Source organism: Rhipicephalus sanguineus, chromosome 3, assembly GCF_013339695.2.
Source record: "Rhipicephalus sanguineus isolate Rsan-2018 chromosome 3, BIME_Rsan_1.4, whole genome shotgun sequence".
In the NCBI taxonomy this organism is placed as follows: domain Eukaryota; kingdom Metazoa; phylum Arthropoda; class Arachnida; order Ixodida; family Ixodidae; genus Rhipicephalus; species Rhipicephalus sanguineus.
This window is the reverse complement of record NC_051178.1, coordinates 122,321,489-122,333,802: the sequence shown is the minus strand read 5'-3', so window position 1 is coordinate 122,333,802 and position 12,314 is coordinate 122,321,489. Positions and strand designations below refer to the sequence as shown.

The 12,314-nt window shown below is 50.9% G+C and overlaps 3 protein-coding genes across 6 annotated transcripts in view; 2 read left to right on the top strand and 1 right to left on the bottom strand.

Moving 5' to 3' along the window:
• Positions 1 to 2,665, top strand: part of LOC119387053 (carbonyl reductase [NADPH] 1) — a 606,874-nt gene extending 604,209 nt beyond the window's left edge. For all 4 annotated transcript variants that reach the window (XM_049413355.1, XM_049413354.1, XM_049413353.1 and 1 more), the window contains 4 exons: positions 72 to 197; positions 298 to 439; positions 1,148 to 1,211; positions 2,390 to 2,665. In XM_049413355.1, the coding sequence (XP_049269312.1) occupies positions 72 to 197; positions 298 to 439; positions 1,148 to 1,211; positions 2,390 to 2,493 (436 nt within the window). In that variant the 3' untranslated portion in view covers positions 2,494 to 2,665. The remainder of the gene's footprint in view (positions 1 to 71; positions 198 to 297; positions 440 to 1,147; positions 1,212 to 2,389) is intronic.
• A 717-nt stretch (positions 2,666 to 3,382) lies between these two features.
• Positions 3,383 to 5,490, bottom strand: LOC119385796 (palmitoyltransferase ZDHHC20-A). Its single transcript, XM_037653179.2, has 2 exons — positions 4,891 to 5,490; positions 3,383 to 3,679 (listed from the first exon to the last, which is right to left on the bottom strand). The coding sequence occupies exons 1-2, from the start codon at positions 5,488 to 5,490 to the stop codon at positions 3,383 to 3,385; spliced, it is 897 nt and encodes a 298-aa protein (XP_037509107.1).
• A 460-nt stretch (positions 5,491 to 5,950) lies between these two features.
• On the top strand, positions 5,951 to 7,276 carry LOC119385087 (palmitoyltransferase ZDHHC20). Its single transcript, XM_037652633.2, has 2 exons — positions 5,951 to 6,439; positions 6,634 to 7,276. Exon 2 carries the CDS (start codon positions 6,659 to 6,661, stop codon positions 7,160 to 7,162), a length of 504 nt encoding a protein of 167 aa, XP_037508561.1. The 5' UTR covers positions 5,951 to 6,439; positions 6,634 to 6,658; the 3' UTR covers positions 7,163 to 7,276.
• Positions 7,277 to 12,314: the final 5,038 nt, after the last annotated feature.

The window sequence follows — 12,314 nt, the reverse complement described above, 5'->3', positions numbered from 1 at the left end:
TTTTACATATATAATTTTTTAAAGTGTGCACCGATATGATAAATGTGTTCACGTGCGCATCTTGTTTGCAGAGTGGTTAACGTAAGCAGCCTGTGTGGCATGCTTCAGAGAATTCCAGGAGAAGAACTCAAAAAGAAGTTTAGCAACCCCGAGATTACTGTGGAAGAGCTCTGCGGCCTCATGAATGACTATGTGCAGTGAGTGTCCTGCTAGTCTAAGCTATGAAGTTTTTATTATGCGCTCAGACTCTCCTCAGCTGCATGCTTGTTCCGTATTGCAATTTTAATCACAAAATAGGGCCGCTAAGGATGGAACGAATGTCGAGAAAGGTTGGGGCCAGTCGTCTTACAACGTGTCCAAAGTTGGAGTCACTGTGTTGACCTTCATCCAGCAGCGGGAATTCAACGCAGACCCTCGTGAGGACATGGTTGTCAATGCAGTAAGTATAGGGATATTTAATTTTTATTGTAGCTACTTATTTGGAGGCATAGCGAATCGATAAGCAATGTATATTAACTCCGAACAAGCGCAACACCCATGTACGTACCCACGCTTACGTATATATGTACACTTGTATTCATGCCATAAAACCATTAGTTTTAAGGCTCTACTTATGCAGTAAAAGATGGCCGCCTCGGTGGTACAGCGGTTACGGTACTCGGCTGCTGACCCGAAGGTCGCAGGTTCAATCGCGGTCGCGGCGGTAGCATTTTCGATGCAGGCGAAAGTGCCGGAGGCCCGTGTACTGAGGTTTACGTGTACGTTAAACAACCTCAGGTGGTCGAAATTTCCGGAGCCCGTCCCTCCGTAACTCGTTAAAGTTATTTCAATAAATCCACTATGGCGTGCCTCATAATCATATCGGGATTTTGGAAGGTAACGCATAGTATATTATTATTATGCGTTTATCGTTGAAATCAGCTTAAGCTATGGTCCTGCTCGCGCATACAAGTCCCCACATCAATTGCAACTTGTGTCGCATTGTAGTTACAGAACTAATATGTAGTCTACGGATGCAGATCGATAAAAATTTGAGGCACACATAATACATAGAAGAAATTTTCAAAAAAACATGGCGGGCACCTAGCAGGAAGGAAATCTTCTGGTTTCAGATTGATCTCTCAATTGTTTTTTTTTTAAATTAAAGGTGCATCCAGGATATGTGGACACTGACATGTCCAGCCACAAGGGGCCCTTAACACCTGAACAAGGTAAGCAGCTATATAAGTTCTCAACGCGCTTTTTTTTTTCTTTCGCTTAATTTTGTAAAGTTTCGATTTCCTATTGCTGGGCTGTTGTACAAGCTTCGCTTGCCTGCACCTATCTTAAGAGCCCGGCATGTACACATAGCAAGCAGGGCTGGTCAGTATGTTAGGCTTACTTTCCTCAGCAGTGACGGCAAGGTGTCATGGCACACGTTGGCGCAGCTCCATCGACTCTGACACTTATTCACTGGTCTGGGTTGTAGCATGTACCAGTTAACTGCAGGTACGCCTGTAGCATACAAGCTTACATGCTCCTGGCCGAAATATGCTTTCTTTTCAATATTATCTCCTCCTTCTCCTCCTGCATAGCATTGTACATATACTACATAGTATATGCTCGCAATGGTGATCTAGTGGTTATGGTTCTCTACCGCTGACCCGAAGGTCGCTGGATCAAATCCCGGCCGCGGCAGCCGCATCTTCGATAGAGGCGAAAATGCTTGAGGCCCATGTACTTAGATTTAGGTGCACGTTAAAGAACATCAGGTGGTCGAAACTTCCGGAGCCCTCCACTACGGCGTTCCTCATAATCATATCGTAGTTTTGAGACGTAAAACCCCAAAAGTTATTATTACTACATGGTATGTACAATATATAAACATACTTACGTAGTTGCATATAGCTTCCAGTGGGACTGCCAATTCATGTCGCTCAGGAGCAGCGTGAAGACAGGTTGACGGTTCCTTTAACAGCGAAGCTCTTAAAGCTGACAGTAAGATGTCCGTTAACAAAAAAAAAGAACCCTGATGCGCCGTTTCCATAGCAACCGCCACAGCTGTGCACCACCTGTGCTAAAAATAGCCAAGCCGCCGCCACAGTTCTATTGCACCGTGGTTCAGGGACAGCGATTTGAACACATAAAGAGTGGCAAGCTTTGCACGTATGCTGGATCAACCCGTCGCCGTCTCTTGGCTGCTGCTTCTTTGACCAAGCACGCTCGATCCAATCGCCGCCGGCGTTGTGATTCCCGTGCTGCAGCACGGCGAGCTGAGGATCAACAAGCTTCGCTCTGCCAAGCTTTGCGCAACTTAGTGCAGACTTAACGCATTTTTTTTTCTTTTGCTTAACTGGTTTCATATTTAGCTGTAACAACCGGTATTTCGCTTTCTCAATCGTCTATACAGGTGCCGATGCTGCAACCTACTTGGCTCTCCTGCCTCCGAACATCCAGTCACCCAAAGGAGAGTTTGTCTGGCATGACCGCGCAATTACCCCATGGGACAAGTAAACGAAGAAGCCGTCAAGGCACTGCTATCTCCTTGGGCACTACCACTAATTTTGTATGCCTCCTACCTCCGAAAAAAAATAAAACAACAAAGCTAGCAAGAGCGTGCACAGATTACCGATATTGAAGAAAAGGGCGACCTGTATTTTATTGCAAATAAACTTTTATTTGTTGATGCTGTAGTTTCTTATGCAAGATGTAGTCTTGATTTAACAAAGAAAAGAGCCGCGAAATTTACATAGGTTGTGCCATTATCATAATGTATTCCAAGAAAACTAAGCTGGTTACATTTCTCACAATACAGTCTTGATTTTACCTTGTAGTCTCGATTGAATGTATGCCGAAGTGTAGCCGCACAGTGAAATAGAACGTCTCGGACAAAAAATAAAGCCGATCTGCAGGATATATTGATCTGTCTCCCCCGTACAGAGCAATGGACCGGGGCAGGCCGGTGTTGCGGCGCATCGTCTTATGTCAGATATCTCTGTCATGCAGAAATTTCGGGCGTCCCATCCGTACATATTTGGCAGCTATATAGGAAAACTAAAGTCATGAAGACGTTCTTATGTTCTCCTAAAGTTCTGCGAAGTATTGCTCAAGGAAAATAAGAGTTTGCAATATATATACCAGTGCGCTAATCATGGTTTATTATTCGGATAATGGGATGAACAGTTTACCGTTAAAGAAAAAAAAGAGGAGTTCGATGCAATGTAAAATATTGCTCAGTTTGTGTAAAGATGACGCGCGCAGTCGAAGAAGCTGGTGGCAGCGACGCCTCCCAACTGCGGACACCTCTGCGCGCGTTATTAAACAGGGCTACACATTCGCTTTCGCAGAGGCATCTTGCGCAGATCCAACATCGGCGCTCCACGTGGTTGACTGAGACCGTGCCTCAAACGCCGTGCAAGTGGAAACGCTCGCGGTTGTGCGGGTGCAGCTTGGTGGGGAAGCGCGACCCGTCACCCAGGCTGGTGAGCACTGGGAACTGCCAGAGGAGCCACGTGTGGCCGAACACCTCGACGAAGTTGTTGCAGCGGCCTATGTCGAACGTGTCGCCCTTGTCCACGAACCGGGGGCTGCGCAGGGATTCCAGCGTGGTCTGGTTGAGCGCCAACAGCGTGAGGTGGAAGTAGAAGAAGGGGCCGACGGAGAAGAAGAAGGCCACCGACACGACGACCATGGTGCCCACCTGGGTGCGCGTTTGCCGAGCAGTCAATGACAGGTCGCTCACTTGCACCATCCATTGTTGGAAACGGTGGGTGGCGCATTGTGACTCGGCCCGGCGTGTGAGCTAAAACTGAGGATCACAACCACATACATGCGCCGCCCACCGTTTCACCGCAGTGCCCATCTTCGGCCGCCATATCGTCAAAAAGCTGCGTGGACTTAAACAATGGAAGTGAGAGGTCTGAGTGAGTTAAGGTACAGGGCAGACTTGGCGCCCCCCTTAGATGATTAGGGGGAAGGCGGCTGTTCTCCCTGCGCGCACGCCTATGATCACAAAAGCGTCCGCTCGCATCATTCGTCCGTGATTAAAGTTTAACGCTGCTGTATACGGTGGTGCGATTAACAGCAACCGCGATAGCAGTTCATTCTGTGTAGAGCCTCAGGCGGAAGCTTTTGTCCTGAGACGACCTTCAAGCATCTGGCGAGCGCCTGCATGAGCTTGGTGATCTATACGAAATGGCCGTAGAATATATCAACATGGACTGACCATTCCCCGTATCTCGAAAGCCGCCGTATCGATTAATCCTAATTTACACGTTCTCCCCACTGCCGAAGCATTAAAGGACGGCGCAGCTTTTTTTGTATCGTATACATATATATACAGACGGGGCAGTGTGCGCGCTGCGTAGACCTCTCACTGAAATTAACTTCTCGCACATATTCTCTTTTTTTTTCTTTCTTCATAAGCTACATCAAAAGACTGGATTAATAGTTGCTGTTGGGCTAGTCGGTTATGTAGAGATGCATGTCCACGCAGTGAAATGACGATACGCTCGGAAGAAACACGCTGTGTCATTTAGAGCATAACGTCTGTCTTGCACTCCTTGATACGACAGAGGAATGGACGGACAAATGAGTTATTCATAACTTATCGACGTGGCGAAGACGTAACGTATATAGGAGTTGAGCAGCTGCACGTGCCCAGTGCCTGTACCTAACAAACGAGAGTTCATCGTCCGCATGCTCTCGTTTTTTCGCTGCGTAGCGTCTGTCACAAGAGCTAAAGCCGTTCGGCCTATACAAATGGTTGGCATAAGAGCTTTTGTAATCATTCCCAACAGTTGTTTTGTTTTTCTAAGAAAGTATCGTAAAGATTTGTTCGTGCAACCTGTACGTAATCAGCCTCTTTTCGTTTTTTTTTTTTCCTATCCTGACATGTACCGGCAAACTGACCTGTACAGCGGGCCCCGTGACGCGCCACTGATTCCAGGGCACCTGGCGAAAGTAGCTTCCGGCCGTGAACAACGTGTACGTGCACAGCAGGATGATGTACATGTTGGTCAGCAGGAATGCCTTGTAGGTGCTGAAGCAGACGCAGTTGTTGAACCACGGGCAGTGGTGGTCCATCTTGAGCACGCACCGCCGGCACAAGGAGCAGTGGTGCGCCCGGTCGGGTTTGATGCGTTCACACACCTCACAGTAGCTCACAGCGCCGTCCAGGCCGCGGGTCAGGACCCCGCGCTGGCGACCCAGGATCTCAAGGAAGCCCTTGCGCGCCTCTTCGGTGCGTGCCTCCTGCAGGAGCCGGAGCTCCACCTCGGTCAGGCTGAAGTAGGCCGGCACACTGGGCACGGGAGTGGTGGTGGTCGTCAGCTCGGACCAGAGCAGCAGCGCCATCAGCACGTGGAAGCCCACGATGAAGGCTAACCGCACCGTGTCGTCCTTAACTACGGAGCCGCAGAACACGATCACGTAGGCGTAGTAGCTCCACGCCTTCAACAGCCAGCCACCCACCACGGGAAGCCAGTCGATGCACCCAGCTGTGATGCACATACGTGTGGGCGCTCTCGAGGCAATGCGTGCGCGTTGTTCGTTCTTCTGAGATGTACATCTCTTGTCGTAGGGTGCACCCGATGGTGCGTGCAACAGCACGCGCTGCCTACCTCTTCTTCTTCCTCTACTGGCCTCGAAAAACTGCGTGCAGTCACCGCGCAGGGCAGTACACGTTAATTAAAGATAGTATATTTCGAAATGAACCGAACGCCGTAGTTGTTGCACCCTTTATACCCACCAACACCATGTCTTTGTCGCGTTTTCATTCACATATATCTATATTAATGATTTACTTATTTTCATTATTGTTATTACCAGCTCGTTCTAAGCCTACACCCACAGTGGGTTCATGCAATTAAAGGAAGAATCATTATCACCGTTACTATCAACGCGGCGCGGGCCCTCGTCAACGCCTTGGCCGCACATCGAGACGGTTCAGTCGCCATGGCACTCGGTTCCGACGGCAGCGGAGAAACCGACGTTCTCCTCCCTCCAGCCTTTCCACGAAAACCGCGCACTGGCTCAGGGCAGAACCGCTGCGTCACGGCGACGGGCCACTGCATCGCCGCCCTGCTGCGGCTCCTGAGGGCCCTGCTGTGCCCCATAGCCGGCTGCCGCAAGCGGTTCCGGGGCGCGTTCGCCGTGATGCGGCTCATGCCCATCGTGATCGAGTTCGTCGTGCTCGGCTGGGAGTACCACACGTACGTGCTGGTCATGTGCTGCCAGCTGCTGGCCGACAGCGGCACGGCCTACAGGATCTCCCGCCTGGTCGGCTTCCACGTGACGCTGCTGGGTGCGCTGTGGCCCTTCGAGCGGCTGCTGCGCACGCCTCTCAAGCCGGTGCCCGTCTGCTTTTACGTGATGCAGCGCATGGACAGCGCCGACCGGAGTCAGGCGCTACTGCTACCAGTGTCACGTGATCAAGCCCGACCGGTGCCACCACTGCCAGGTGCATAGAGATTCATAATAGTACAATAGTAGGGGGTTTCCATTTACGTCATAATTTCTATAGTACAGTTAAAACGTACAACTGGATGTCCCATATAACTTCCTCAGCTTCAATGTCTGTTGGTTTCATTAGGTTGTTTCTAACACAGAGAAACGAGCCCTCGACCAATGCCTCCCTCTTTCGTTCACTGCCAGGTGTGCGGCACGTGCGTAGCTGAAGATGGACCACCACTGTCCCTGGTTCAACAAGTGCGTATCGTTCTCAAACTACAAGTACTTCATCCTCTTCCTCTTCTACTCGTTCGTGCACTGCGTCTACGTGTCGTCCACCACGTACCCTCACTTCGGCGTCACGACGCGCCTCGTGCTGGGCATCTGGCCCGAGGTCAACCTCACCTTCCTCTTCCTGCTGTCGCTCTTCTTCGGCTTGGCCTTCGTCGGTCTGCTGCTCTACCACCTGTTCCTGCTCTGCATCAACTGCACACACGCTGGAGATGATCGCGCGTCAGGGCATTCGCCGCTACGACGTCGGCCTGTGCAGGAACATCGCGCAGGTGATGGGGCCGCGCAAGCTGCTCTGGCTCGTGCCCGTCTACACCGGCCTCGGAGACGGTGCCGTATTTCCCCTGCGCGCGGACGTCGCCAAGGCCGCGTGGGCGGTGTGAGTGCGCCACGGCCGGGCGCGCTCGTTCTCGGCTCGTGCCTGCAGCTGTGTAATTCGTGACGATTGGGGAACGTGGAGACGCGACCTGGTCGGGACACGCGGTCCGTGAGGTAGAACAGTGGTGCGCGTACAGCGTGGAGTTATATTTGCAGACTGCCCCTTCGCCGGCATAAAGCGAGGAGTAAACGTCTTTCTTTCTTTCTTTCTTCGTTCTTTCTTTCTTTCTTTCTTTCTTTCTTTCTTTATTTCTTTCTTTCCTTTCTTTGTCGCTTCTGCTCGTGTTGCCTTGTTGAAGCACTGAAGAACGGAAACACACTTGGGTAAATGTCGTACGAAGAAGAGTGCGTCCGCCTAAGGCACGTTTATTGGCGACTGATACTGGGGAGGCTGGCGAACGCGCGAAAGCAGCTGTAAATAGAATACAGCTTTGTATGCACAAAACAGGTAAAAGCATAACTGACAGATGGAATTTTGAGCGCAACGGCAATGTAAATAACGAGACATGATAGGCGGAACACTTTTGCAAGTAGTCATCGAATGGCTTCATTAAAGAACTTTATTGCCTCACAAATCGACTGCCACAAATTTTTTAGAATCCGTCAAGTACGAGCGAAGTTACAGGGATTTTTCACGCGCTTTTTTCTCTCCTTTCGAACCAGCAAGCGCGCTGAAAGCTACAGGGGCAGTGGCGTAGCCAGGGGGGGGGGGGAAGTGGGCACACCGGGCCCGTGCCCCCCCCCCCCCCTCCCGAAATTTTTTTTTGCCATGTCATACAGAGCTCAAAATGACACTCGATCACATCTGCCTGCCCTACCCACACTTCAGATCAAGGTGCCCCCCCCCGAAAAAAAATTTATTGCTACGCCCCTGTACGGGGGGGGGGGGGGATGACAAGGGGGCAAGAAGGCAAGAAGATGCGTCCGTTCGTCAGCGCGTGCTTTCAGTGTGCCTTTTTGAGCACTTTATTTTTTTTTTCTTTTTTGTCTTCGAACGTGCGGCTCGCTTTCAGTGTGATCGCGAGCGAGCGCGCGGGCACGTAGCAGCATCCCGCGGCGGCCGCGGTGACTCTGCAGCTCACGATGCTCAAATCAGCCAATAGCCGTGGACTTTGGGTTTATGGCGTGGCCATTTGGGTTTGTGGCATCATTTGTCGAGAGAAGGGCGAGCGATTTCCTGCTGACTTTGAGAATTAACTGTAAATTTCAGGCCGCGTGCTGCGCTATAATGTTTGGCTCGCATAATCTCAGCAGCCTCGACTACCGATCGCCGTTTTCTGACCATGCTGAAAAAGTGTTGACGGGCCCCTTTGAAACACAGGAAGACGGATATAACAGAACAGAAAAAATCACAGCATCTCCACGTGGTGAATGATGATGAGTGGGGCGAAGCGAACTCGCGCTGCAGCATGGCGATGGCATTGGCGCGAGCGTGGTCCTTCTTCATGGAAGATATTGTAGCGCGCGTTCTGGTATGCAGTAGAAGAAGAAGACGACGTTGACGAGTGACAACACGCACGAGAGTCTCACTCGTCAACGTCGTCTTCTTCTTCTACTGCATACCAGAACGCGCGCTTCTCACGAGCTAGAGGTGGCCCCAACTAGGTGGTTACAAACCGGTCACAGAGGAAGGACAGACCCACGGCTTTAGGAGCTTCGCCCCTAAAAACTTTGTTACAGTATTCTCAAGGAGAGGAGCGCTAGTCGAGGAACCCACTGGCCTATGCCGCCCTTCCTACCTGGTCGACCAGCGACTGTTGGTCGGCCAGGTCGGAGCTGGACAGTGGCGCGCTCCAGTTGAAGCGCCTTGATTAGAGAGCAAACGGGAGTTGTCGGTGTTCTATAGTTGTGATTAAGCTGAAGAAATGGAGCTGGGCGGGCAATGTATTGCGTAGGACAGATAACCAGTGGTCTAGAGTGCCAACAGATAATAAGTTTAACGTCCCAAAACCACGATGATTATGAGAGACGCCGTAGTGGAGGGCTCCGGAAATTTCGACCACCTGGGGTTCTTTAACGTGCACCTAAATCTAAGTACACGGGCCTCAATCATTTTCGCCTCCATCGAAAATGCAGTCGCCGCGGGCGGGATTCGATCCCGCGACCTTCGGGTCAGCAGTCGAGCGCCATAACAACTAGACAACCGCGCCGGGGCTAGAGTGCCCACAGAGGCAAACGAAATGCAGTTGCGAACGGTAGAACTTAACAGTGCGACGAAATTAAGAAACTCAGCCGGACATGGTGCCACCTCGCACGAGAGATTGGATAATTAAAGATCGCCAACAGAGGCCTTCGTCCAAATGGGCTGACGATAATGATCACGACGAATACGGGCAACTTTTCCCATTCGTCGGAATTGCAGATGCATAGCAGTCTACATTATGGCCAGATCTTTGAACAACGGCTCCGGGTTTCACATTAATTAAACCAAAGAACACTGTACGATACCTCACCGAGCAATCAATGTCACGTATGTTCGGCTGCGTTTGAACTGGTCGTACTGTTAATGAGGATATAGGATCGCGAACGGTGACGCTGCTGCAAAACTTTTTTTTTGCTCTCATTTGAACACACCCGACAGCGAACAAGAAGAGCGAACGTGAACGAAGCACATACAAGGTACCCGTCAAAAGCGCGTATTTCCTTTCAGCTTGGACGACGGGTACTCTCACGTTGTTCGCAACGCGAAACCTAATGAAAAATGCACGCAGTCCTTGCAAAATGACTGCGACCACCGGCACATTAATTGCTCTACTGCGCAGTTGAAGTGCGCGTCTCACCGACAGTTGTGCCCAGGTAGATGTGCATCACCACTGTCCAGTTGTTCTGTTTTATAGCGAACATATGGCTAAATCATTCAAGGTATTTTGCAAAATAATTTCGTCAGTTGTGAATTCTCCTCAAAACCCTGGATATTTCTGGTAAGAAATGCATAACAACGGCCCTATAAATAGGAAGTACGATACAGAATAATGGAAAAGAAGGTAAAGAACAAATATAAAAATCAAGATATAGAAACAAACAGGAGGTAAAGGATTACAATGTCCCGGCCGAAACTCGACCTCGTCATAACGTATAGGCTATAGCAGATGTTCGAGCGCGCATGCGTCAGAGCTGTTCTGACGACAGAGCGGAGCGAGGACGATTTTAATTTTTTCATTGCTTTTATTTAACCGAAATGTAAAACTGTAATTTGCTGGTCTCCTAGCAGAAGGAATGAAACAGAAAAGGAATTTCGAGGTCAAATTTACGGAGGACGACAGGTAAGGGAGTATGAACGTCAGATTCAAAAAAGCTTACAGCGACAAGCACGCATGCCAAATGCACGCATACGGATACCAGCGGCTGTGCGCAGGCACACATGCACTGCAGAACCGGCAGCATTGTCTCTACCGAATTATAGATAGCTGCGATGATTCCGTACACATTTAGCAATAACAATAGTTGGGGTATTACGTCCCAAAACGACGATATAATTATGAGGGACGCCTTACAGTGGAGGACTCCGGAAATTTCGACCGGGTTCCACCTAAATCGAAGAACATGGGCTTCTAACATTTCGCCCCCTTCAAAATGCGGCCGCCGAGGCCGCGGGATTCGCTCCCGTGACCTTCGGGTCAGCAGTAAAGCACCATAACCGCTAGACGCACACAACTATAGTCAAGCAAATTGATACGTACGTCGCCCTAGTATGTGGATGAGCAAAGACGAAGCACTGTAATATGCGAACGTGCCGCAAGCAGTAGCGCGCACACTGTCTCATATCAATGTACCCACATTCCATGCCAGGTTGTTGTACTTTTAATCCTCCCGTGCGAGGGACCATAATAAAGTTTTTTCTATCCATCCATCCATCCATCCATCTCCAACTTGTGGTAGCCTCGATGCTCACCGGAGCCGAAGACTACCGCGGGTTCAGGCTTAGCGAGCCACAGGGCCGCGTCTACCGTTGCCTGCTACGTTTAGCGCACCGCTCCACGCGCGCTCAGCTAGCAAAGGCGTTGAGCGCCGCGCAGCATAAACACAGTGTTCGAGATAACACACACACAAACACTTTATTTGCCTTCTGCGGCACCCCAACACACACAGTACAGCGTCCGCTCCCGGGGCGCGGGGAGCAAAGGGCCCCCGCAGGCGGACGGAATACTCCAAGGGGTTCCGCGAAGCACGTCGCAGCTCGCAATGGCGAGCTTTGACACGCCGCTCGGGAAAAGGTCCCTCGCGGCTATGCTGCGCACTCTCGCGATGACCACTGGGTCTGGCCGCGAGAGTTAGGGCAATCTCCGTACGCGTGGGCCTCCGGCAAGTGCGGCTCGGCGTGGTACGACCGCGCACGAGCACTAGGCACCGCTCTTTGGCTTCACGTACGAACCGGAGCTAACACTGAGGTAAACACGCCTGCAAGGATGCCGAGGCACCCAGGCAGGCTACAGTCCAGCGATTCCCAAAGGGGACGTTGGACCGGAAGGAAATACGTGCTTACCCAGCGGCGTCCGAGGAGAAAGAGCGTTCGTCCCGGCGTGCACGCGCGTCCGCCGCGCTGAATTTCGCGGCTCCCAGACCGCGTGCAGCGCCACCACGAAAGCCCGCGCGTAGCGCAAGATGGCGCCACTTGCCGTCGCGGGAGAACGGGAGAGGGAAAGGATTCGCGGAACGGCGAAATGCCCGCGCAGTGGCTTCGGGCGCGCCTCGAATCCCCACAAACTTGGATTTTTTTAACGTTTGGAATTACTATTCATATCTATAGGAACGGTTTTCAGAGGCGATGCGTCCTACGCACACCGTCCACATCCTGTAGAGTGCGCATCGCTGCAACACTGCTGGCGGAAATGAAGAAGCTGCCTTCATAGTCCCACTACAATTTCGCCATTTCAAGTACACGGAAACAGCGCTTTATTCTCACCAGCGATGTTATTTGACATTTATGCATGCATCTTCCTGCCTTTCCTTCTTTGGTTCGTTTTTTTTAAGAACGATAGAAGCCACTGGCGTAACCAGTGGCTTCTATCCCCCCCCCCCCCCCCCGCCCCGTTCCCCAGATTTTCAAATTTTGCATGTGTATATAATACACGAACACATACAAACACACCCACGAACGTACATAAATGTTGGTTTTCCACCTTTTGCTTTCGTACGACGAACGAACAAGGAAGAAAGAAAGGTGCTACTGGCCGTTCACGCTGTTCGATCACCTTCTTCGAAATGCACACTATCTT

What these genes read in the sequence shown, in the direction of transcription:
- LOC119385087 (XM_037652633.2), top strand. Translation starts at nt 6,659, where the DNA reads ATGGACCACCACTGTCCCTGGTTCAACAAGTGCGTATCGTTCTCAAAC.
- LOC119385796 (XM_037653179.2), bottom strand. Translation starts at nt 5,490, where the DNA reads ATGTGCATCACAGCTGGGTGCATCGACTGGCTTCCCGTGGTGGGTGGC. An exon ending in TCACGGGGCCCGCTGTACAG is followed by an intron (nt 3,680 to 4,890) that starts GTCAGTTTGCCG and finishes ACGCGCACCCAG; the next exon opens with GTGGGCACCATGGTCGTCGT.